The sequence below is a fragment of the Hemitrygon akajei genome, chromosome 10 (genome assembly GCF_048418815.1).
Source record: "Hemitrygon akajei chromosome 10, sHemAka1.3, whole genome shotgun sequence".
Lineage (NCBI taxonomy): Eukaryota > Metazoa > Chordata > Chondrichthyes > Myliobatiformes > Dasyatidae > Hemitrygon > Hemitrygon akajei.
Genome location: NC_133133.1, coordinates 93,028,386 through 93,055,940, shown reverse-complemented (window position 1 = coordinate 93,055,940; position 27,555 = coordinate 93,028,386). Strand labels below are relative to the sequence as shown.

Below are 27,555 nucleotides of genomic sequence, written 5' to 3'. Positions count from 1 at the left end.
AGCTTCAGAATTCTCTGCCTCTGGCTGAAGTGGCTCCAGCATTAAATTAATTCAAAGTAGAGATTAATGCAAATCACAGATTAATGCATTTCTGGACTGGAGTCAGACCCGGAAGAGGATAAACGTTGAGCAGGTGTGAAGGGACAAATGCTCCTATTTTCTTACATTCATTAAAGTTAGCCACCTGAAATGTTCACTCTTCTCTCCACTGATGCTGCCTGGCCTGCTGAGTATTTTCCTGCATTTTTCTATTCTTATTTAAACTTTTCAGCATCACTGCAGTTTTTGCTTGCTTTTCCATTAACTACGGGTTCCATGGATGACTGCCTAAAGAGAAGGGAGTGCTGTGCAGCAGGTTTTTAAGCTGGTTTGTGTCTTCCCTTTTCTGCATTCTGGAGCAGTTCATGTTCCCTGTAGATGTGGAGTGTGAGAACCTGCTGCTCCTGTTTGTGTATTTGGTTGAACTTCAACCCCACCCTGCTGATCTTGGCACCCTGTGTGGAGGGGGACCTCCTCGCTTGTGGGCCTGGCAAAAGTAGCCATTCAGGACCCAGGGAGCAGGCTGCCGATGGTTCCACCCAAGCCCCAACCATCTGCCTCTCTTCTTAGTGTGTGTCTGTGTCTGGGGATCTATCCCTGGTGAAAGCACATGGTGTCCACTGGCTCTCTATGGTCAGTGTGCGTCACAGGACTGGAGTCAATCCTGAACAAGGCCGATCATGTTTTAATTTGATGTATACTTATAAAAACTGAATTGAGAATGATATAAACAATGTAGCTATGATAATGAACAGTTTAAAAAAAAATATATGGGCATTAAGTCCCTGTCCTTGACAGTGCTGTCATCTCCTGTGAATGGGCGCAATGTCCTGTTTCTCCATGTACAAATGTAGGCCTGTGTTCTGAACTAGAACCACGAAGCAGAGCAGACTTGAGGAAAAGCCCTAAGAGATGAGAGACGGTAGGAGGTGGAGGTGTAAAGCGCAAATAAGACAGGCGCATGCACACTTGGGCCGGAGGCTTCCCACATGCTGAAAGGTTTCAGGGAATACTGTAGGTTCCAGAGCCATGGGTTCCTGCCGATACTGTCTGAAGGAATGTATAACATGTTTCATGTCAGCAACTTAAGTGAGAACAAGCTGAACAGTTAGGAAGGAAAAGAAAAGTAAATGGCAGGGAAAGGATGAATGTGGGAAGAGAATAAGAATCAGATTTGTTATCATTGAGATATGACTTGAACTTTGTTTTGCAGCAGCAGTACAGTGCAAAACATGAAAATCTATTAAATTACAAAATCAAATAAATCGTGCAACAAGAGGGAACAGTGAGGTCAAGTTCATGGGGCTGTGGACAGTGTGGAAATCTGATGGCGGAGGGGAAGAAGCTCTTCCTAATTTGTTGAGTATGGCTCTTCAGGCTCTTGTACCTCCTCCCTGACAGTTAATATAAAGGGAAGCTCCCAAGCTTTTTATTGGCGTACGTGTTACTAAGGATAATTTATGTATAGATACCATAATCTACGGTCAGAAGAAATGAGTTTTATGTGTGTCATTATGAAGGAAGCAGTGTTGAAATTGAAGGTAGTTGAGATGATGGATGAAATTAAAATCGATATTGGGTAATATGCGAGAAACTTTGGCTGAACTTAATGTACAATTTTTCTGCACGGTCTGGCTGCCAAGGATTCGTAGGGTCAGAGGTCATGGGAGGTTTTGCCATAACCTTCCAAACACCCAGGAGGTGACAGGGGTCTGAAAAATGTCAAATGCCCAAAATGTGCCTATCAATCAGCTGGTTGATTTTCCATGCTGGAGGAAGCTTTTCATGAAATAATAAGGAAACAATTAGTCAGCCCTTGTGGGTGGGGAGGTGGGATTGGGTTGATGAATCCAAACTGGAGCGGATTTATTGAAGGCAAATTGTTTTTCATCCAACCTGATTTGACTTTATTTTCATTGAGTTAAGAGATGTTGAAGAGGGAATTATAGGAGGTGATGCCTACCTGGGCTTCAGTGTGACAAATAGAAGGTTGGAGGAAAATGTAGCTCTCATTTCTGGCTTAAAATGTATCTAGTTTTCAATTCAGAATTTATCAGGATACCTTTTAGTAAAGAAATGAGGCTCTGTCTCGGCCCCAACACCACTCCCTGCAGCTCCATAGAAGCACTTTGTGCTGTCAACATTTCACTTTCCCCTGGGTCATTTAGTGTAACAGTCCTTTCAGTAAAGAGAGGGAGTGTTGTGTACATTGCTTCAGGTACAAAGGCAGCAGGGCTACTGCTTCCAGGAGCTGCTACCAGTCTGTTCATCTTTTACTACCTGCATTGCCGAGCGTGCGATAATGATTGACTAATCCCCGCTGGTCGGAAGACACCACCTTTAGCAACGTAGGACAGGGCTGGGACTGGATGTAGCTGTTGTTAACCTGCTCTTAGCCGTGACCTGTAATTTGAGCTTTCTAGGGTACATGAATCATAGTGGAATCTAGTACAGCAGATTTTGATCAGGACCTTAGCAAGTATGAACTGCTCCTTGTACTTCCTGCATATCAGAATCAGGTTGAATATAACTGGCAAATGTGTTAATTTTGTGGCAGCACACAACCTTAGAAGGTTGGCGTCATTCAATGTCTGTAGTGAGATGCTGAAGATGTTCTATAGGTCAGTTGTGGAGAGCGCCCTCTTCTTTGTGGTGGCGTGTTGGGGAGGCAGCATTAAGAAGAGGGACGCCTCACGTCTTAATAAGCTGGTAAGGAAGGCGGGCTCTGTCGTGGGCAAAGTACTGGAGAGTATAACATCGGTAGCTGAGCGAAGGGCGCTGAGTAGGCTACGGTCAATTATGGAAAACCCTGAACATCCTCTACATAGCACCATCCAGAGACAGAGAAGCAGTTTCAGCGACAGGTTGCTATCGATGCAATGCTCCTCAGACAGGATGAAGAGGTCAATACTCCCCAATGCCATTAGGCTTTACAATTCAACCGCCAGGAGTAAGATATGTTAAAGTGCCGGGGTTGATTGTATTTAATGTATCTAAGTAAACTACTTAAGAACTTTTTAAAAGCTATTATTAATGCTTTTTGAGAGAGTGATTTAGATGCATATCATATTTTTACTGAGTTAAGTATTGTATGTAATTAGTTTTGCTAAAACAAGTGTATGGGACATTGGAAAAAATGTTGAATTTCCCCATGGGGATGAATAAAGTATCTATCTATCTATCAATGCAATACATGATAATATAGGGGAAAAAAACTGAATTTGTGTGTATAGTAGTTAAATTAAAATAAGTAGTGCACAAGTAGTGTTCATGGGTTCAAAGTCCATTTAGGAATCGGATGGCAGAGGGGAAGAAGCTGTTCCTGAATCACTGGATGTGTGTCTTCAGGCTTCCGTACCTCCTACCTGATGGTAGCAATGAGAAGAGGGCAGCTCCTGGGTAATGGGGTCCTTAATGATGGATGCTGCCTTTCTGAGGCACTACTCCTTGAAGATGTTTTGGATACTGTGGAGGCTAGTACCCAAGATGGAGCTGACTAATTTTACCATTGTCAGCAATTTACTTTGATTCTACATAGTAGCCCTCTTCTTCCCCCCCCCCCCCCCCCCCCCATACCAGACAGTGATACAGCAGCTCAGATGCTCTCCACGGTGCATCTGTAGAGGTTTTTGAGTATTTTGGGTGACAAACCAAATCTCCTCAAACTCCTAATGAAATATAGACACTGTCTTGCCTTCTTTATAGTTCCATCAGTTAAGTTGGGACCAGGTTAAAATCTCAGACATATTGATACCCAGGAACATTAAAATGCTCACCCTCTCCACTTCTGATCCCTCTGAGGATTAGTTTGTGTTCCCTCGTCTTGCTCTTCCTGAAGTCCACAATCAGCTCTTCCATCTTACTGATGTTGGATGCAAGGTTGCTACTGTGACACCATTCAACCATTTGGTATACCTTGCTCCTGTATGCTGTCTCATCACCATCTGAGATTCTACCAACAATAGTTGTATCATCAGCAAATTTATAGATGGCATTTGAGCTATGCTAGTCAAACAGTCATGGGTATAAGTGAGCTTCTTCCCCTTTACATTTGGTTTGCCCCTAATATTTGGAAATTCCCTTTCATTGGGAGCTCAGAAGGGTAGAAGATGGGACAGATTTTCTTGTCAGAAGTATTAAGAATCAATGGTTTCAATCTCAAAGTAAAGGTCCTCCTTGTTTTGGCTGAAATGATGAGAAATTCGTAGCTTCGGGCTGCTGAATCTATAGAATATTGTGATCTGTGAATACATTAGAGATGGACAAATTTGAAAAGGGATTGTGGACAAAAGTGGCGTGAAGGCAGAAGAACAGCTGTGATCTTGTTGAGCTGCTCCAGAGACCCAGTGACTTCCTGCAGCTTCTGTTACATACGTTCTTGTCTTTTACCACTGAGGTTCTACCCTTTATCTTTCGTGGCACCCTTTAAAACCTGCACTGCTGACAAAGCTTCAATTCTGATCCTTGTGCTTAAGATGTGCCTGATCTCGGGTCGTTTGATGATGCTTGAGCAGTGATGTGTTTTCCTGCTGAAACCCTCTTTAAATGGTTTGATTTGTTACTGTGATATACTCAAATCATGCACAAAGTTATGGTCTGCTGGTTATCAATGTTCTGCAAAACCCTACTACTCCCTCTTCCTCCCTAGGCACTGTTCCAGCTCCCCTTCCTTCAAAAACTCTTCCACCTACCCTTCTCCAGCCTACACCCAGACACCAATGCTCCATATAACCAACATCTCAAAGAACTGGAGAAATACAGGCATTGTCTCGGCAAAATGCCCCAAATCCCTCAATGGGGTAGCTGAGGCAAGGTCAGCATTTAATCTCAGGTCAGCAGCTCCAGCATTTGGTGCTCTGGTCACCCTCAACCAGCTCTGGTGGCTGGCCCATGTTCACACAGCCACTGCAAGCTCAAACACAGGAAACACTGTCCGGAAAAGGCTTCGAGGATTCTTTCCCAGTCTCCTTGGAAATCAACTTGTGCTGATGACAATTGCTGGCCTGTGACTACTCAAGGTGGAGTGTAAGATCCCCAAAGGCACAGAGCTTCTATTTTCTCCAAGGGGAGAAGGTAGGGTTACATGTGGCATCACTGCCCTTCCTGTACGCTGATTGACACAGAAACCCTTTTCCATTAGATTCATACTTTTCCTGTGCTTCTCTGTCTCTTTCTGGTAGCTGATTTGTATCCTTTTTGTAATACTTTAATACTTGCTTGAGTCTGGCTTTCTCCTGAAGCATCCTCCCCAATGTGATCCACTGGTGTTTTTGTGAAGAGGCATTCCCCACACGTGTTGAGCGCCATCCTATTCATACCCATGTGTTGCTCAGTCATCCATCTATTCCATTCTAACTTCCAGTAACTTCTCTCACCATCCCCCATTCCGTTCAGACCTTCACCCTCTTCTGTTCTCCTCACCTACCTATCAGCTCCTTTTGGTACCTCTCTTCCTTCCCTTTATTCTGTGGTCTGCTGTCCTCTCCTATCAGATTCCTTCTTCAACTCTATCTCTTTCATCTATCCCCTTCCAGTTTGTCATCTCTCCCCCCCCCACCCCCCCGCCCACCCATCTTCCCCCACACCTGCTCTCGCCTGGCACCTGCCAGCCTGTACTCCTTCCCCTCTCCCCACCTTTTTGTTTCTAGCTTCTGTCCCCTTTCTTTCCAGTCCTGATGAAGGGGCTCAGTCAGAAACACTTATTCCTCCGCATGGATGCTGCCTGACTTGTTGAGCTCCTCCAGTATTTTATGTATGTTGCTCAAGATTTCTAGCACCCGTAGAATCAATTGTGTTCTTAAACTGCTGCAGTCCTTGAGGTGTGGGGATATACCCAGTGCTGTTAGAGAGGGAATTTAATGATTGACTTGGTGGCAATGATGGAATGGTGATAGGTCAGAATGACATGTTATTTGGAGAGCAACTTCCAAATGGTGGTGTCCCTATGCTTTTTGCTGTCCTTGCCCTTCTGTCTAGTAAAGATGGTGGGTTTCCAAACATGCTGAGTGTATCCTGTAGATGGTCGAAGTGCATGGGTATTGGCATGGGTGAATGGAGTCCAGATTAATAATGTGCATGATCACCTGCCAGTTGTTTTCTCTGTTCATCGGCCAGTTTCTTAAACACATTGACCAGTGTTTTTTTTCCCTCTACTGGCTGCAGAAAACTGTTCTATTCACTGTGTCGTCACAAGGAGAGCAGTCAAGCAACAGGATGGGCCACTCCCTTACTTATTTCTGTCTCGCTTACTTCTCTCATCAGTTGCACTAGCTAACTCGGTCTTCACAGAGCCGCACTGTGCTCAGAGGTGCATTCAAGCTAAACTGGCTTTCACTTTGAAACACAGTCCAGACCCTTGTGTAGAAAACATGATGCATACTTTGTTGCCCAGACTAGTGGAATTTGGCTTGAGTGCAACAGGAAAAAAAAACAGCTTCTGGGCTCTGTCATTTCTAAACACCGCAGAGGGTTGGTCAGACCACGATGTTGGTCTGCCAGTTCGCAATGGATGTCTGGGCTGCGACTGTGTACAGTGCCGCTATTCAGTGTAGTGTTGGGTGGACCCAGTAACTGCTAAAACCATCATATTATTTCCTCCCAATCGTTCCGGAGCTTCCCATAATTTAAACCTCTAGGAAAATAGCACAAACTCTCCCTGTTCCATATACTGAGCAGTCCTTGCAGTTAGAGGGTTTGAAGTTTCACAGCTGGTTTAAGATTTCAGCATCTTCCCTTTGTCCTCCACTTGAGGAGTGCGTGTGGTTTGGTGGAAGAACATAGTGAATTTTTTTTTTCCTCTGTTTCCAAAGTTTAGTGGAAATGAGCAAATTTCAAGATTTGTCTTCAGCTGATTGGAATTGACTGGCTATTAAAATTTCCACTGGTCCAGAGTCCAGGTGGGAGAGAGACCACCCTCTTGGGAATGCAGACACCTGCTCAAGGATCTGGCAATTTCACCATCAGGGCTCAAGGAAGAGAATACCTAGCCACCCCACTGCTCCTGTCCTAGGTCTACCAGAGCTGGGAGAAGAACTGTCTCCTGTCCTCATCACCCACCCCTCGTCTCCCTGGGGCTCCGGTCAAGAGGTTGACCACTTGGCTGGGGCCTGGGGAATGACTCCTCTCTCCCTTTCAGCACAGGGATTCAGAGGCAAAACAATGTGTGGAAGGGCAGTTCGGATGGCAAACTGGACAGTCACCAGATAATTGCAGTATTCTATGTCCTCCAGCTTGCTGGTGACTCCAACCCCATACCAACATGGTTCACTCCCAACAGGCAAATCACCAATTCAAGCCCACCTTTTCTCCAGGCTGGTGGACTCCCTGCCCCTTTCTGATGGTTGCAAACATCACTACATACTGGACATCTGCTCCTGAACTTTTGCTGTAGGTTCTTCTTTCATCTCCCCAAACAGGACAATCATTTATTTCTGGACTGGTTTTTTTTTTCCTGATCTGTTCTCTTCTGGTTGTTCCAGACGGCCCTTTGGTGGAGTAAGGTGGCTCCCAATGGGCTTTTCCATGAGCACGCCTTTCCTTTCCACTGTTGCTCTGCCAGAATCCCGGACTGAGTGCATAGCCGTGTCATTGGTAGTTGAGCTACCCTCCTTGAATTGTTTCATTCCCATGATCTGGACATTGGCTTCTGGGCCAGCATTTTCTGCTCAACTCTAATTAGCTTTGAATACAGCCGTTTGCTCAGCCATGGTTTAAAAGGCTCTTCACTAAAGGGGCTGTCCTTGTGTTGAATGCTGGGAGGCTATACAGTGGAGTCTTTGCTCACACCATAAGATATAGGAGCAGAATTGGGCCATTTGTCCCAATGAATCTGCTGTGCCATTTCATCATGGCTGATTGATTTCTCTCAGCCCCAATCTTGTCAACCTCTGCATTAAATGTGCCCAAAGACTTGGCCTCCGCAGCCACCTGTGGTGACAAATTCCTCAGATTCTCCATTCTCTGGCTAAAGAAATTTCTCCTCGATACGTTCTCAAAGGATGCCTTTCTATTCTGAGGCTGTGTCCTCTGTCTTAGACTCCCCCATCATCCTCTCATCCTCTCCACATTCACTCTATTGAGACCTTTCAACAGATTTCAGTGAGGTCACAGAACAATCCCATTCCTATACTGCCTCCCTGTGACATATTCTCCCTCCATTCCTATCAACTTATCCAGATTGTACCAGTCCTCTACACATGAGGGCCAATTTATAGAGGCCAATTAACTAACCAAGTTACACATCTTTGGCATGCGGGAGGAACCAAACTTTATTTGCTTCTTGGGCAGTGTTTGTCTGGGTGCAATCTGTCTTTGTTTAGCATTTTAATATTCTGGCTATGCTCTCTTCTTCTTCCAAACTTGCAACTTCCAAGCAGTTTTATTCCTGTGAGGGCAGTGTTAGAAAGTTCAGCATGAGGACAACCTGTGTTAGAAGGCTGCTCTCAAGTTGGGACTCCATCTGCAGATGTCAGATTCGTGCTGCTTCCTAATCTTCCACTGCACTGCTGTCACTGCAGCAGAAGGAAGTGCATATCTGAAACAAAAACAAACTGCTGAAGGAATTCAGTCATTTGAACAGCATCTGCTAAAAGAGATACCGGTTAATGTTTTGGATCGGATGTAGAACATCTTTGGCCCATGGTGTCTGTGCTGAACACCATGCTGAATTAAGCCAAGTTTCTAATGCCAGCACATAGTCCCTATCTCCTCAATCCCTGTGTATTCATGCGTCTAAATTCCTCTTGAACACCTCTACTGTATCTGCTTTCTCCACCACCTCTGGTTCCATGCACCTACCCATTCCCTGTGTAAATGAAACAACTTGCCTTGCACATCTCTCTCAAACATTCTCCTTCTCATCTAGTATTGGACATTTTTACCCTGGGGAAAACAGATTCTGACTCTCTATCCTATCTATGCCTATCATAATTTCCCCTCAACCTCTAATGCTCCAGAGAAAACAGTCCAGGTTTTTCCATGTAACTCGTACTCTCTCACCTAAGCAGCAGTCTGGTAATCCTCTCCTAGAAGCATTTCCAAGCTTCTGGTGAAACGACTTGACCCAGCGCATCACCATTCCCCTCCATAGTTGCTGCCTGACCTTTTGAGTTGCTCCACCATTTTGAATGTTGTTTCAAAGCTTCCACATGCTTTCTGTAACAGGACACAGCGTTCCAAGTATTAACGTTTTGTGCAGAACAAAACAACTCCTTGTTCTTCTGCAACTTTCAGGGAAAGTTGGACTTAGACCCCAAGATCCTTTTGCCCACCAACTCTGTTGAGAGTATTAACTTTATACTGAGTGATGACCAGAAGAGCTGCAGTTTAGAAAGTTGATGGGAAAGATGAGCTGGAGATTTGTTTTGACAGATGAACTGATATGGAGCAGGGGTAATGACTTTTAGTGAGGTATTTTGTAGAAAGGGACATCAGCACGATAATGGGAAATGATGAGTGCAGTTTATCTGACAACGTAGTTTTCATTCCAGAAGGTTGCAAACTGCCCAGACATAAGACGTTTGGCAAAACTTAGTGCTAGGGCTTTATCTGGTATGATAAACTAATATAAGCAGGTACAATGCTGGCACAGTACACTGGGAAGCTCCAGCCAGGGTTGACAACATGTTAACATCTCTCATCTTGCCTGGACATGAGTGGGCTTCTTTATAAGTGGATATAAATGCATCCAATTGTGTCCAGGCAAGATTGCAGAATTGAGTGTGGACATCCTCAAGTTTTTGAGGGGAGCTTTTGAAAGAATTGACCAGCTTATTTTGTGAGTTGGTGAGTATGTGAAAGGGGGAGAGAGAGTATTCAATGATTTTCCCACAGCCTCTGGCACACAGTATACTTTGGAGATTAGCAGAGGCATTGCAGATGGCTACCATGTTGCCCCCTCTGATTGAGGAGTGGAGCGTACTGCAGGACAAGGGGAGTGGGATGCTAATGGACGAGGAAAGGAACAGAAAATAACTTTTCTCAGGCCAAGATTGCAGAGTACAATCCTCCCTATTGAGCTACAAATTCAGATTGCAATGTCCCAGAGACTGGGGGCATTGTTGGCATAAGAAAACAAACCTTGAAGTTTATTTTTATCACAGCAGCTGGAATATCACCCAGCAAATCAAAAGTAGGGAGGCGGATTTCCTCATCACAGAGCTTTCATTGAATAATTATAGCTGGGTTGCCAACTGGTTCTGAGACACCTCCAGTGTTTTTTCTTTGAGTCAACTTGTCCACACCTTCTCTCTTTTTTTTAAAAAAAACGAAGTATACTTTAATGGAAGCTATTACATTACAAAAGATCTATTTTCTGGAGTGAACTTGCTCCTTAACTCCAGTTTAAAATGAAGTTTTGTGAAATTCTTAGAAGGTATTGAATCGGAAAAGGATTGGTTAATGTTTTAATTTACAGTGTTTGTCTTGTTTTACCATGTCCATGAATTTCCTGCATAAAAATGGTGACAGAGTGACATTGCAGGTGGATTGTTTTCCCAGCGCTAGTGGCCAGGTTCAATCCTTGCCTCTGGTGCTGTGTGTGTGGACTCTGCTCATTTTTCCTGTGACTGTGTTGGATTTCCCAGATGCTGCAGTCCCCCTCAGAGATCCAGCAGGGCTAGGTTAATTGGCCACTAATTTAATTTGCTGTGGCCAATTAACCTACCACTGGATGGAGAATCCAAAGGAGTTAATGGGCGTTGGAGAAAATGGACCACTGAGATAGGTGGATTGATTACAATGCTCTTGAGAGCAGGCATGGACTCTGTGGGCTGAAAGGCCTCCCGCTGTGTCATGAGAAATATGAGCTTTCCTATCAGCCTCTTGACAACCTTGCTTGATAGCTTTATCGCTGACTTTTGCCACTGCCCCACCCAGAATGTGTTTGTGGTTGACATTCTTCATACACCCATTCTGGGAGTGTGGACCTGCAGCATCTGGCCTTAACTGAAGTTAAAATTAGATTATCAACTTGAAGCCAATGCTTCTCCTACTTTTCCCAGTGCAGCTTTGAAATTCTTGCATTCTCTATATCTATCTTCTCCCACAATCTCCAAGCCTCCAGTAAAATGACCTGTTATGCCTTCAAACCAGTTCTCACTACGTCCTGATAGCCATTCTTTTAAGATCCATGCTCTTTTTAAGGTGGTGTCCAGGTCCACTTCTCTCCTATCCTCCTTCCCTTCATTGGGCCCACCTTGACCAGTTGGTGTGTTGTCCCGTTCTTGAGCTGCCCTTTGCCTGGTTCCCTGTTCCCTGGTGTGGTGACATTCACACGACATCCAAGCAGCAGAATAGCTGTTCCTCTCTGTACTATCGCTCCACCTGCCAAGATGGCAGATTGGCATATAAACGTACATTGGGCAGACCGCTCCTTTTGCCCTTGGACCTCAACACTGCTGCTCGTTTCTGACTCAGATTTCCCTGATTCTAGACAATAGACAATAGGTGCAGGAGTAGGCCATTCGGCCCTTCTAACCAGCACCGCCATTCACTGTGATCATGGCTGATCATACACAATCAGTAACCCATTCCTGCCCTCTCCCCATATCCCTTGACCCCGCTATCTATAAAAGCTCTATCTAACTCTCTCTTGACTGCATCCAGAGACTTGGCCTCCACTGCCTTCTGGGGCAGAGCATTCCACATATCCTCCACTCTCTGGGTGAAAAAGTTTTTCCGCATCTCTTTTCCGCAAATTTAGAACCATTTAGAACCTACCCCTTAGTCTTAAACTGTGGCCTCTAGTTCTAGACTCACCCATCAGCGGGAACATGCTTCCTGCCTCCAACGTGTTCAACCCCTTAATAATCTTATATGTCTCAATCAGATCCCCTCTCATCCTTCTAAATTCCAGTGTATACAAGCCCAATCGCTCCAATCTTTCAACATATGACAGTCCTGCCATTCCGGAAATTAACCTTGTGAACCTACGCTGCACTCCCTCAATAGCAAGAATGTCCTTCCTCAAATTTGGAGACCAAAACTGCACACAATACTCCAGGTGGGGTCTCACCAGGGCCCTGTACAGCTGCAGAAGGACCTCCTTACTCCTATACTCAATTCCTCTCGTTATAAAGGCCAGCATGCCATTAGCTTTCTTCACTGCCTGCTGTACCTGCATGCTTGCTTTCATTGACTGATGTACAAGAGCACCTGGATCTCATTGTACTTCCCCTTTTCCTAACTTGACTCCATTTAGATAGTAATCTGCCTTCCTGTTCTTGCCACCAAAGTGGATAACCTCACATTTATCCACATTAAACTGCATCTGCCGTACATTTGCCCACTCACCCAACCTGTCCAAGTCACCCTGCATTCTCATAACATCTTCCTGACATTTCACACTGCCACCCAGCTTTGTGTCATCAGCAAATTTGCTAATGTTACTTTTAATCCCTTCATCTAAATCATTAATGTATATTGTAAACAGCTGCGGTCCCAGCACCGAACCTTGCGGTACCCCACTGGTCACAGCCTGCCATTCCGAAAGGGACCCGTTAATCGCTACTCTTTGTTTCCTGTCAGCCAGCCAATTTTCAATCCATGTCAGTACTCTGCCCCCAGTACCATGTGCCCTAATTTTGCCCACTAATCTCCTATGTGGGACTTTATCAAAAGCTTTCTGGAATTCCAGGTACACTACATCCACTGGCTCTCCCTTGTCCATTTTCATAGTTACGTCCTCAAAAAACTCCAAAAGATTAGTCAAGCATGATTTTCCCTTCATAAATCCATGCTGACTCGGACTGATCCTTCTACTGCTATCCAAATGTGTCATAATTTCCTCTTTTATAATTGACTCCAGCATCTTTCCCACCACTGACGTCAGGCTAACCGGTCTATAATTCCCTGTTTTCTCTCTCCCTCCTTTCTTGAAAAGTGGGACAACATTAGCCACCCTTCAGTCAGCTGGAACTGTTCCTGAATCTATAGAACATTGGAAAATGATTACCAATGCGTCCACAATTTCTAGAGCCACCTCTTTAAGTACCCTGGGATGCAGACCATCAGGCTTCAGACTCAACAGTCTATCCAACATCGTTTCTTGCCTAATATAAATTTCCTTCATTTCATCCTTTACCGTAGTTCCTTTGACCACTATTACATCTGGGAGATTGTTTGTGTCTTCCCTAGTGAAGACAGATCCAAAGTACTTGTTCAGCTCGTCTGCCATTTCCTTGTTCCCCATAATAAATTCACCCGTTTCTGTCTTCAATGGTCCAATTTTGGTCTTAATTATTTTTTTGCTGTTCACATACCTAAAGAAGCTTTTACAATCCTCCTTTATATTCTTGGCTAGTTTACCTTCGTACCTCATTTTTTCTTGGCGTATTGCTTTTTTTGTTATCTTCTGTTGCTCTTTCAAAGCTTCCCAGTCTTCTGGTTTCCCATTCATCTTTGCTATGTTATACTTCTCTTTTATTTTTATACTGCCCTTTACTTCCCTCGTCAGCCACGGCCGCCTTTTACTCCCCTTAGGATCTTTCTTCCTCTTTGGAATGAACTGATCTTGCACCTTCTGCATTATTCCCAGAAATACCTGCCATTGTTGTTACACTGTCTTCCCTGCTAGGATATTGTTCCATTGAACTTTGGCCAGCTCCTCCCTCATAGCTCCATAGTTCCCTTTGTTCAACTGTAATACTGACACATCCGATTTTCCCTTCTCCTTCTCAAATTGTAGGTTAAAACATATATTATGGTCACTACCTGCTAATGGTTCCTTTACCTCCAGGTCCCTGATCAAATCCGGTTCATTGCTGATGCCTTCCTACCTCACCTTCTGTCTCTCAAGAAGTTATTCATTTATGCTGTCACTGCCCTTCATCTACCAGAAGCCAGTACTTTGCTGACTGATCAACAGCTTGCTGACAGGTTTGTTGCCACAAGGCAGGAAATAATACACTGTGTTGTTTTTGCCGTGTGATCTACTCACTTAATATTCCTGTTCCTGTGCCTATTGCCTCTAAACTCCTTCCTTTCTTTGCCCCGTCTCACCAGATTTGAACTCTGCCCATTTCTCTCCAAGACTACTCCTCAACCTTCCCTTCCTTTTGCCTCAATGCTGAAGGTCAGTCAGTCGCTTTCCTTTTCCTGATCCTCTCCAACTCCATATTCAACTGTAGCACTTTCTCCAAGCTCTTCATCCCTCCCTCCATTCTCTCTTCTTATAACACCAGTTGAAATGCATTAAAAGGTTAAAACCACATTATTTTATACAACTTCAAGGTTCATTGACTAGAAGCCCTCTGGTCCATCTTTACTGGAATGCCCAAAGTTGGCATTTAAGGTGAGGCATCAGTTCAGAATAATCCTTTGTTATTACATATCATGAAAGTTGAGGATTGGGCAACAAGTTTTACAATTATCCTTACAAATGCCACCTGTGCATTCTCTCACCTTGGCATCCTAAACTTTTCTGAGAATGACCCTCGGGTTCTCTAGGAATTCACAGTAGAACTGCTGCCTCACAGCTTTGGGAATCCAAGTCCAACCATTGTTTCAGGTGCTGTTTATGTGGAGTTTGCATGTTCTTTCTGTGACATCGTGGCTTTTCTCTGGGCACCCTGGTTTCCTCCCATATCCCAAGGAAAGGAAGGGGCTGTCATAGTAAGAAGGTGGGGGGAGGGGGGGAAGCAGTACAAGGTGGTAGGTGATGGGTAAAACTGGGGGAGGGGATGAAGTAAAGAGCTGGGAAGTATTTGGTGAAAGTGATGAGGGGATGGAGAAGGGGAAATCTGATGGGCGAGGATAGAAGACAGTCGAAGAAAGGGAAGGGGAGGAGCACCAGAGGGAGGTGATGACCAGGTAAGGAGGTAAGGTAAGCGAGGGGAATGGTGAAGGAGAGGGGGTAGGGCAATTCGAGAAATTGATCTTCATGCCATCAGGTTGGAGGCCTCATTGCAGCAGTAGAGAAGGCCATGGATTGACGTGTCAGAATGGGAATGGGAAGTGGAAATAAAATTGATGACTTCCGGGAGATCCAGCTTTTTCTGGTGGACAGAACGTAGGTGCTTGGCAAAGCGATCTCCCAGTCCACGTCGTATCTCACCAATATACAGGAGGCCACACCGGGAGCACCGGATACAGTAGATGACCTCAACAGACTCAGGTGAAGTGTCACCTCACCTGGAAGGACTGCTTGTGGCCCTGAATGGTAGTGAGGGACAGGGTGTAGGGGCAGGTGTAGCACTTGCTCCACTTGCAAGGATTAAGTGCCAGGAGGGAAATCATTGTGGAGGGAGGAATGGACAAGGGAGTTGTGTAGGGAAGGATCCCTGTGGAAAGCGGAAAGTGGGGGAGGGAAAGATATGCTTGGTGGTGGGATCCCATTGGAGATGGCAGAAGTTATGGAGCAAGATGCAGAGGCCAGTGGGATGGTGGGCAAAGGCAAGAGGAACCCTACCCCTCGTGTGGCGTCAGGAGGACGGGATGAGGGTGGATGTGCGCGAAATGGAAAGACTAGTTGGTTTGTCTGGATTGGAGTTCCCAATCAGAGTCCATTCCCAGAACTCGGATACCACTGGGAGTGAGAGTAACAGGAAAGACAGGCGCTTTCCTTTGCTTGGAGCTGGGGCACGTAATAGTGCAGCTCAGGGACAGCCCCCACCCCCCCCCCCCCCCCCACAATGTCTCTACTGAGTAAGGTGGCCAAATGAAGTAATCCCTTCCTGCATGCGATCCCTGTCTCCCCCCCCCCCCCCCCAATCCCCTGCCTGTTTATGTGTCTGTCTAAAAGCCTCTTCATTGTTGCTTTCATATCAGCTTCCACCACCTACCTTTGGCAGCAAGTCCCAGGAACTTAACAGTGTGGAAATACTTAGCCCTCTTACCATAAGCTAGTATTTGTCAGTTCTACCCTGGGGAAGATCTTCTCAGTATTATCCTACCTATGCTTGCCATAAGCATATAAACCATCTCCCTCAGCCTCAAATCTCCACAGAGCGCAATCCAATTCTATTAGGTCTCCCCATATAGTTAACTCTTCAGTCCAGGAGGATCCCGGTGAACCTCCTCTGCACTCTTTCCAAAGCCTCCATGTCCTTCTTGTGATGTGCTGACTGTAAATGAACACAATAATCCAAATGTGGCCTGAAAATGTTACAAAGCTACAAAATGGCTTCCACTGTCTGCACCTAGTGACTGTAAACAGACTTGTATGCCACATCTCAATAGCTATGATTGTATTGCCTTCGGGGAGAGGCATTTCTGCTTGGACAAGTCAGAACTTGAAATCTCACCCAAATAAATCAGGAGCATGGTTTCAGGGAGGGGCACAAAAGGAGAAGTACAGAATTGACAGATAGTAAACAAAACTCTTTGAAGTATATAGTGTGAGCACCGAGCAATAAATGCAAGAAGGCACCTTGGATGTGGGCCCATCTTGGAAGTGGCATAACACAGCCTGAAAATTTGGGACGTGAACTTGCATTGTGGATGAGAATTTGTTCTTTTCAAAGTTCAAAGTACATTTATTACCGGAGTACGTATACTATGTACACCCTGAGGTTTGTCTCTGTACAGGCAGCCACAAAACAAAGAAACCCAACAGCACCCATTTTAAAAAAAAGAAAACCCATCTAATGTGCAAAAGTAATGAATATACAGTGCAAACTTTTTAAAAGTCAGCAGATTACATTCAGAACTAAAGTTCATGAAAGTGAGTTCATGGCCACAAAGCCGCTCCAGGAACCCATTAGTTGCAGGCCACAGCTTCAGTTCTTTGCAGAGATGAGTAACCCTCTGCAAGCAGCAACCTGAACACCAGCTGATTGCTCCCTCCAGCTACGACACCCTAACCACTTAAATCGGCCAGAGATAGGCTTGTTCCTCACTCTCGGGCGCAGGCCTTGCTGCCTCAATTCGGCCTGCATCCAGTCTTTCCAATCAGTCAAACATTGGCTCATTCCTCCCTCTTGGGGCTTATGTTCCACCACTTCAGCTCTGCCTGGCGTCAGATCTGCTCCAAGTCCACTCCAGCGTGGCCAAACTTTGGCTCATTCCTTGTTCTTGGGCCTGGGCCCAGCTGCCTCGATTTGGCCCATACACACCATGCCACAACTGTCCTGCACCTTCAAAACTTCAGTTCACACCGCAAAAATGGCAAGCAGTACAGGCGGATCAAAATCTTAACTCCGAAAGGGAAGTTACAGGCTATTGATTGCATTGATCTGATCATTGTTCAGAAAAATTGTGATTAATAGAGTACAGTCGGCTCTCCTTATCCACGGGGGATTGGTTCCGGGACGCCCCGCGGATACCAAAAATCGCGGATGCTCGTCCCTTATTTAACCTGGCTCAGTGTGGTGGTCTTTAGGACCCAGCAGAACCCCGGACTTTATTTAACCTGGCTCAGTGCGATGGACTTTAGGACCCAGCAGAACCCCGGAATTTATGTAACTTGTCTCAGTGCGGTGGACTTTAGGACCCAGCAGATCCCCGGAGTTTATTTAACCTGTCTCATTGTGGTGGACTTTAGGAGCTGGCGTAACTTTGATTCCGCAAAGTTTCTGTTCACAAAAATAATCACGATCACGAATGAAAATAAGGTGGAAGTAATAAAGCGATCAGAAAGAGGTGAAATGCCATCAGTCATTGGAAAAGAGTTAGGCTACAGTCGGTCAACGATCGGAACAATTTTAATGGAGCTTGTGAAAGGCTCTGCCCCAATGAAAGCAACACAGTGGTTTAATTATTGAAATATGTATGTTTCTTAAGTGCTTTATATGCATAGAAAGGTAAAATATATACTTTATACTAAGAAAAACGTTTTACTAACGGACGCTAAACAATACCAGATGTACCTGTTCCGACTTCAAATCGGACTTAAAGACGGACTCAGGAATGGAACTCATTCATAACCCGGGGACTGCCTGTACTTTTAAATCATCTCTAGATTACTTATAATACCTAATACAATGTAAATGCTATGTAAATAGTTGTTATACTGTATTGTTTAGGGAATAATGCCAAGAAAAAATAGTCTCTACATGCTCAAACAATGAGTGCTGGAGAGAGAACTTCCGTGTTTTCCTGATCCGCGGTTGGTTGAATCCGCGCATGCAGAACCCGTGGATAAGGAGGGCTGACTGTAGTTAGTAGTTTAGTTTGCTGCCAGTATGGCGACACTGAGATTCAACGGCGCATCTTAAACTAAACCATTGTTCTGTCTGAACAATGGGTAAGGCACAGGATATTTTGAAGGCCATTTCACATGACAATTCTCCTCCCTTTAATCTTCAGGTTTTAGATTTAAGGATTTTTTTAAAATGGGGTGTGGAACAAAATGAATTGGCAAAGCAGTCACTTAAAAATTCAAAGCTGTACCTGGAGCTTGTAGATACTTATCACAATAAATACATTTACACAGATAAACACAGATTTAATATAAGTGTTTGATACTTGAAAACTTCTTGGAGACAGGAGTGCCTTGACATTGGTAATGGAAGCAGAAGGCCATTTGACCCCTCAACTCTGATTGACCATTAGACAACACCAAGAATGACTTTTTAACCTTGTCACTACTTTTCCTGCATTAAATGCACATTGCTTGATTCCTTAAGTAATTCAGAGTCTATCGGTATCCCTTTCAAGTATACTCAGTGACAGAAACTCAACCACCCTCTTACCAAATTTGATGAGCTCAAGTTAATATACATTATCTTCAGTCTGCCATGACCTAATTGCCATGTACCCACCTGCCCAGATCTCCCCTGGAGCCTCTGTATCCTCCCAATCCACATTGTAGACCAGCTTTAAATCATCAGCAGACCTGGATAGATCGGCCCCCTTGTTCAAATGAGCTTCCCTTCCTGAGTATGACCTCATTTATTTTCTCCTGATCACCAATCCATGTGGCTTTCCTCCTTCCCAACCCAAGCATTGTTCTAACTTCACAAGTCATTCTGAGCATCCAAACACACCAAATCCACTGGTTCCTCTGTATCTATTCTGTGAATTGCAATCTGTTCCCTTCAGATTAAGGACCTTGAGAAGAAAATGAAACACAAGCTTTCCAAGTTTGCTGCTGATATGGAGATAGGTGGAAGGACACGTTATGATAAGGATATTGTATACTGCATTTGGGATGCAGGTAGATGGAGTGATTGGGTGATATCCTGGAAAAGGGGAGTTTAATGTGTGGAAGTGTCAGGCCATGCATTTGAGTGAGAGAAATCAAAAGGTGGGTTATTATCTAATTGGAGGGAGAGAAGCCATAAATGATTAAAGTTTAGTAAGATCTATTTGTTCCAGTGCATGAATCAGCTACATATTAGTGGGCAGGTCCAGTAGCTATGGATATAAATAACGTGTTGGCCTTTATTGCTGAGAGGTTGGTATATAAGAATAGGAAGGTCTCCTTACAGTTGAACAGGTGACCACAAAGGAAATACTCTGCACAGTTTTTGTCCTGTTCCTGAATAAAATGATATAGTTGCTTTGGCAGAAGTCCTAAAAGAGATTTGTCAGGCTAACAAAATTGGTTAGATAGTTTGGGCCTGTTCTTAGGAGATTAGAATACTGTAATGAGGGATGATCTTATTCCAAAAGGGCATTGCAGGGTAGATGCTGAGATGGTTTCGCTAGTGGGAGAGTTGTAACAAGGTGACATACCACTGGAGGCTGGTCAGGTGTGCATGAATATTTAGAAGACAGAGGAATTGTCACAGAAGAGGATTTGAGACCACCATGGTGAAGCCAAGATCATATTGAATGGTGAAACAGATTTGAGGGAGTCAGTGGCCTATTCCAGCTTCTGTTTTCTAGTTGGGGAAAAAAGGATTTGTGAACTCTAATGTGTAAGAATAGACTTGGGAGTAATCATTGGCACAATTTTGGAAAGTGGTTGTTTCTTGCAGTCTGTAATGCTTGATTTCTTGGTGTCCCTCAGTTTATTGACATGCATTAAAAAGTTCAGGAGACAGCCAGTGTGTGCTCACTGTGATTCCTGTCTCCTGAACCTGCATTTTTTATTTCTGTCTGTGTTGTGGTGTAGGTGGTGTCACGACCCTTGGTTAGCACCTCCAAGTGAAATTACAGTCCCAGATCTTTGTAGGAAAGGTGGTCCCAATCAACTCCCAATGTGGAAGGAAGATACTTTGGCCTTTTTAGTCAGTCAGGAGAATGATTACATTCCCCAACCTATTTCCCTGTCACCTATTGTCCCCACATTCCCATCAGTTCCATCTGGATTCTACCACTGGTGTACATGCTATTTTGAATTTACAGTGGCTAGTTATCTACAACCCACATGTAATTGGTATGTGGGATGGAATGTGAGCACAAATGAATATCATCGCAGAGAAGCTGCAAATTCCATGCAGACAATACCAGAGGTTAGGATTGAACGCAGGATCACTGGAAATAAGACCATAGGTATAGGAGCAGAATTGGGCCATTTGGCCCATTGAGTCTGCTCCACCATTTCATCATGGCTGATCCATTTTTCCTCTCGGCCCCAATCTCCTGCCTCTCCCCCCCCCCCCCCACATCCTTTCATGCCCTGACTAATTAAGAATCCAACAACTTCTGCCTTAAATATACATAAAATCTTAGAGTCCACAGTGCCCTGTGGCAAAGAATTCCACAGATTCACCACTCTCTGGCTAAAGAAATTCCTCCTCAGCTCTGTTCTAAAAACACACACATCTATTCTGAGGGTGTGTCCTCTGTTCTTGGATTCTCCCACCACAGTAAACATCCTTTCCACATCCACTCTATCAAGGCCTTTAACCTTTTCATAGATTTCAATGAGGATACCCCTCATTCTTCTGAACTTCTGTAAATCCAGGCCCAGAGCCATCAGACACTTTTCAGATGACAAGCCGTTCAAACCTGGAGTCATTTTCATGAACCTCCTTTGAGGTGTGAGGAAGCAGCTCCTCTCACTGTGCCACTTTGCAGATATCTGTGCTTGCCTCTCCTCTTCCTCGCATACTTGTACCCTTGGGTGCTTTATCCTCATTACTAATAGCATTCTGCTTTCACTGCCTTTTTAAAGTATGGATTCCGTCAGCTGGCAATGCTTTTGAAAACAGACATCATACTCAAAGTGAGTACTTTTACCTCACTGCATGTTGCCCAAAGCCGAAACAATGTTTTTCTGGGACAGAGATTTTAATCTGTTTCATTTATTTTTTCTCAAAAAAAATTTGATTGGCATTTAAGTTTTAAGGCCTTGGATCTGACCCTTATCGCAACACAACCAGAAACATCATTAGAGTGTTGCATTCAAAATGTAATGAGCTTCCAGTGTTCAAGTGCACTTCTTGGATTGTTATACTTGGAACTGACTTCTAACTACATATATGGTTATGATTTCCTTGGTAGCTCTGGATGTCTGGAGATTGGCATCTCCTGAGCACCAGGACATTTTGGATTTGATAAGGCACCTTTGTCTTTGCAAACTCTGCCTTAGCGCAGGTTGTGATTCAGCCAGGCTCAGGTACCTTCATTTTTCACATGTCACTCCTAACACCCATAAGGTCATTAGGTAATTGTCTAATTCTGCTCTTGGTTCATTCATCCAAAAGGAACATTTTCCAGTTGCCGCAACCTCTTAACAAACTATTTGGCTCTACCGAGAAGTCAGTCACAGAGAAGATATTGGCTTCAGGGAAATCTATGCAGGCATTAATGTGTTCAAACAATTAATGATATACTTTTTGTTTTGAACCATCACATAAGGAATTATAAAGTTGAGTTAAGAAAGTGGCCTCCATGAATTTCTCTTGTAATTTTGAAATTCATTTTCTGATCATGTATATGAATTCCACAGAGGGCAATTCTCTCTCAATTTGTCATGTTGGTAATTAAGAAACCTATTGAAGTGAGCGAAGCTCAACCAGTATGGGTACCCGCAGTGCATTTGCTTAGTGATTAGATTGGATGATTAGATAATGATAAACAAAACAAAAAACAATATTATAAAATGTGTAAGAACTCCAGTCAGAAGGTCAAAGACTGAAGCTGGGAAGTCCCGAGGAAGAGGCCCAAAGATTGAATTGTGTGTCTGGGCCAGAGACTAGAGGTTGAACGCCTGATGTCTGAGAGTCTTGGACCAAGGAGTGGACACTTAGAGGAATGTGTCTTGGGTTGGAGGTCTGTCAGTGTGTGTGAGGTAGTGGGAGGATCGGAAGATGGGAAAAGTGCTTGTTTTGCTGCTGTTGTCTTGTTTTGTTCTGTTGTTATTGGTGCTGGTGGTATTCCACTGAAGAGTGTGAGCATACCATGCTGGTGCAGGAATGTGTCGAGGCACTCGCTTACTGCCCTAGCGCATCCTTGGGTATATTGGTTCTTAAAACAAGTAGTGTATTTCTCTGTATGTTTTGATGTACATGTGATAAATAAATCTGAATCTAGATCCGAAAAATTCCCCGGTTGTCACTTTAATTCTGAAGGGTCACATTGTGATCATCTACTGGTGAACATTCAGCAATGAAGTGCTTTATCTCTTTGTTAATTTATGTAATTTCTCGCCATGTGCCACAACCAACTAATGCCAGGATTTCTTACATTTCCTACTTTGTTCTGGATGACTAGAGATGGAACCTATATTTCAGGACCAAGTTGATCAGAATAATTCAGAAGTGTTTTGAATTAATTCACAGTTGGTCTTGGATCATGTTTATGTCTCTGCTATTGCAGAAGTATGTTAAAATCAGTGTATTGGCTCATCAGTGAAATATTACACATTATGTCAGTTGTAAGTGGGGAGTTTTATTTTACATTTTGATGTGGGTGTTGCTAGCTCGGTGTGAGGCTGGAATTGAACTGTTAACATCAGTATTTGGCTTGCTGATGGTCCTAAGTTTCTGGAGAGGAACCATTCCTGGGGAAGATTTTCTTCAGCGAAATTTTACAGAATTGCCAAAACTGTGTGATGCCGACAGGATCAAAAAATAGATTTGTAATGCATAACCGCAAGCGTCAGTGGGGTTATGGTTTTAAAAAAATTAAATTACTGTTCCAAAAGTTTAAACTAAAGTATAAAACTTTGGGAGGCAAAAGTGAAGATAATGGTATCAGATTTTGTGATTTTGGAGTTCACAGGTTTGGGAGCTGCAGTAAATGTACATGATATCGGTCAGATCACACCACTCAACGAATCTAATCCTACCAATGTTGTCCCTCTGTTTTCAGAATCATCGGGCAGACCCTGAAGGACTGTTCACCAAACTGGAACGGATTGGGAAGGGGTCTTTTGGAGAAGTCTTCAAAGGAATTGATAACCGGACACAGCAAGTAGTTGCTATCAAGATTATTGACCTAGAAGAAGCTGAGGATGAGATTGAAGATATCCAACAGGAGATAACTGTGCTCAGCCAGTGCGATAGTCCTTATGTAACCAAATATTTTGGATCATATTTAAAGGTAAAGAATAAACTGTACTTTACAGGAGCAGAACTAAAAATTTCAGCAGAGGTTGAGCTGAATATAATGAATTAATCTATTGTACTGATGTCAACAGTTTAACAGGAGCTTTCTACTTTAATCCCATTTCCCTTTATCTTTTTCCTTTTACAAGGAGTTGTGTGTTCTTTTATAAATTCAAATGCAATACTTGGTACAGCACTTTATGTTGCAGCTAACCTTTTCAAGACAAAATCTTCCTTTGTTTTGCTAGAACTCATTGAGTTCTCCTCTTTCCAATTTACTAACAAAATCATCCTGACCTAAGCACCTTCACAACTCTGGTTACTCTGGGAGAATGCCTAACTCTTCGAGTCTCTCTTCAAACCAGTCATGCCAGTTTCTTTTCTATCTCCGCAGACTTGAATTGAGTGTGATCAGGAGCTGCATTCATCTGTCAGTTGGGTTCACTCCTGAGTGACACTGGTAGTAGGTGCGGTGGATTGAATATAATGAGGGGAAACATGCCATGTCACTTCAGGAGAAATGGAGTAAGATTTGTTAAAGGATAAAATGATACTGAGGGAAAGTGGCAGCTGGACGTTGGGGGCACATTTATTCTAGGAGGGTTTACTATCAGAGAACTGAATACATGCATTGGACCAAAGTCCTATCTGCTTGAGGCATCACCGCAAAGAGCATGGTAGTTCTCCAGATAGCTTGGCCAATATTTAGCCCACAAGCTGCCAGACTTGCTCTTGCTGCATCACACGTATCCTTCAGTATATGTATAAACCTGGGCCTCTGTACCTCCCTCTGCAACTAGATCCTTGACTTCCTCATTGGGGAACCACAGTCTGTGCAGATCTGAAATAACATCTCCTTGCTGACAGTCAAGGATGCGTGCTTAGCCCACTACTGTACTCTCTCTGTGCTCTCGATAATGTGGCGAGGCACAGTTCACTCGGCATCTATAAATTTGCCAAGGACACAACTATTGGCTGAATTTCAGATGGTGATGAATAGGCATACAGGAGCAAGGTAGATCAGCTGGTTGAGTGCTGTCGCAGTTGTCCTTGCACTCGAAGAACTGAATGTTGTCTCAGGAAATGGAAGTCAAAGGAACATTCAGTCCTCATTGAGGGACCAGAAGTGGAAAAGGTGAGCAGTTTCAGGTTCCTGGGTGTCAACATCTCAGAATTGATCCTGGGCCCAGTTTTGATGCAATTACGAAGAAGGCACAACAGCACCTATATTCCATTACCAGTTTGAGGAGAATTGATGTGACACCAAAGACGCTCGCAAATTTCCACAGATGTGGCATAGGGAGCATTCTAACTCGTTGCATCACCATCTGCTATGGGGGGGAGGGAAAAGGGTAAGCAAGCTGTTTCCACTGACATTGGGTGAGATTAGAACTAGAGAACATAGGTTAAGAGTGAAAGGTGAAATATTTAAGGGGAAACGTCTTCACTCAGAGGGTGGTGAGAGTGTGGAACAAGCTACCAGCTGAACTAGTGGATGTGGGTTCAATTTCAACATTTAAGAGGGGCTTGGATAGTTACATGGATGGGAGAGGTATGGAGAGCGATGGTCCAGGTGCAGCTCGACGGGACTAGGCAGAATAACAGCTTGGCATGGGCTGAAGGGCCTTTGCTGTGCTGTAATGCTTAATGACTGGTTCCTATTAAATCTCTGCCCTCTCATCTTAAACCACTGCTCTCCAGCTTTTGATTTTCCAGCGCTAGGAAACAGGCTGTGCATTCATCCTATATATGCTTTAGTTTTTTGATGTTCCTTTATAAGATAACCTCTCATTCTCCTCGGCACCAGTGAATAAAATCCAAGTTTGCAAAAGGCACAACTCCATCTTTCCAGTCAGGTTGTGTTTTCAACTTTGCTGTCAAACTTGGACCCTGTAATCTCTGATTTCCCCACAGTCGAAAAATCCGTTCACTTGAACTTGGTGGCTCCATAACTTGAAAGGATGGGGGAATTGCAAAGACTCTCAGTCCTCTGAGGGAGAAATTCATCTTCCAGTATGTGTTAATATGAATGAGGAAGCATTTGATGTCTCAGTAGGTGTAAAGGTGAATAAACCCTCAGAACTCAAGTTATGGAGTTATCCCCTCTGGTTCAAGAGCCTGACAGGTGAGAGGGAATAACTTCTTGAATCTGGTGGAGTGAGTCTTAAGGCTCCTGTTCCTTCTTCCAGATGCAGCAGTGAGAAGAGAGCATGGCCAAGGTGGTTGATGCTTTGTGGATATGCTCAATGGTGGGGAGGGCTGGGTCATATCCACTACTTTTGGTAGGATTTTCCATTCAAGGCAATTGGTGTTTCATTACCAGGCTGTGATGTAATATACTTGCTGCCACATTTCTATAGAATTTTCTCAGAGTTTTAGATGTCATGCTGAATCTTTGCAAATACCTGAGGTAGTAGAGGAGCTATCGTGATTTTTTTTTCAGAATTGCACTAACGTACTGGGCCCAGGACAGGTCCTCTCAAATGGTAACACCTCTGAAGTGATATCATTGGAATGTTTTGCAGATGTCAAGGATGTTGTTGGCGGGTAGCACAGTACCATAGTGGTTAGTGTAATGCTTTACAGTGCCACTGTTGGGAGATCAGGGTTCAATTCCCACCGCTGTCTCAAAGGAGTTTGTACATTTCTCCACGTATCCGTGTTGGTTTCCTCTACCATTCCAGAAGACGTGCAGGCATGCCGTGTTGGTGCAGGAAGTACGATGACACTTGTGGGCTGCCCCCAGCATGTCCTTGCACTGTGTTGGTCATTGACGCAAGCAGTGCATTTCACTGTATGTTTCTATGTGTATGACGCATAGAGTTAAGTGAGGAGAATACTCAGGTTACAGGAAGATATTGATCAGTTAGTAACACGTGGAAAGCAATGACAGATGGAATTTAATCCTGTAAATGTGAGCTGATATATTTTGAGAGGTCTAATAAGTCATTAATATAGAATGTAAGAAATTTTTAAAAGTGGGAAATTTAAAATAAAAATAGAAAATGATAGAAATACTTATGTAACACCCTGGGTCACCTCAGGCTCGCTCAGCTCGTTCTCGTCTAGGGGGAGCAGCCTTCGGCTCCGCCAAACTGGGTAATCAGCTGGTGTGGATGCTGTGTGATGTCCCCGCCACGCCCAATAACAGACAGTACACCATATGCGATTAAATGATTACAATTTATAAAGATTACTGATGCACCATCAATAACTCTCGGAGACGTGAGGCGAGATATAGGCTTTTATTGGCTGGAAGAAAGAACAAGCAGCAAGTGACCACCACACTACATCCTGGAGACTGAGGCCAGGGCTGTGTCTCCAATCACCTTTATACCGGGGTCTGTGGGAGGAGCCACAGAAGCAGTCAGCAGAGGGGCGTGTCCAGACAGGTATATGTAGTTCACCACAATTACTATAACTAAGTGATTAATAATGATACAGTATATATGAAGGAAAAGAAAATAAAGAAAAGGCGCCAAACTTATCAAAGTCCAAACCACTTCATGCACAACTGTTGGAGCTCAACTACTGAAGTCTTCTGGCCACCATTCGATCCCCTCGGAACTCCTTGACTCGCAGCTCAGGACCACCCGAAGTGGTCAACCAAGCACATCTATCCTCGTCTCCTTTCCTCGCCGAACCTCCTGGCCTCGGACCCCCACTCGGGGTCCGTTCAATCGCCCAGTTTACAGCATCGCGCCCTCTCTCTCTCTCTCCCCCTCGCGCCGACTCCCCAAATCCCCGCCAATACTAGTTTACAGACCCAGAAGAGAGAATAACGTTAATCCCAATTGGTTAACAAATGAATACAATTCTCATTATCAGTAAATTTAACCTAAACAAAACTGCAAGAGAAAGCACATATCATAACAAAGAAGCAATTTTGATTAACATATGCAGTAACAAAAAAAGAAAGAAGAAACCCCCTCACAAAGAAGAAACCCCCTTACACTTAGATCAGACTCCAACCCTGGGTAGAGAAACAGCTAACATTTCATTCTGAAGTTCCTATTCTGTTGGGTCTTCTACTCTGTTTCTCTTCCCACATCTGAGGGGCAAGCTCCAATTTCCAATGTTTTCTGCAGTTAAAGTAGAATATAAATGATTGAGGTTCCCTCACTATTTCCTGAGATAC

General features: G+C 44.0%; 1 protein-coding gene across 1 annotated transcript in view; it reads left to right on the top strand.

Annotated features, from left to right (window-relative positions):
- LOC140734543 (serine/threonine-protein kinase 26-like) overlaps positions 1–27,555 on the top strand; it is a 113,559-nt gene that overhangs the window by 36,209 nt on the left and 49,795 nt on the right. The window contains exon 2 of the mRNA XM_073058663.1: positions 23,182–23,412. Coding sequence (XP_072914764.1) covers positions 23,182–23,412 — 231 coding nt within the window. The remainder of the gene's footprint in view (positions 1–23,181; positions 23,413–27,555) is intronic.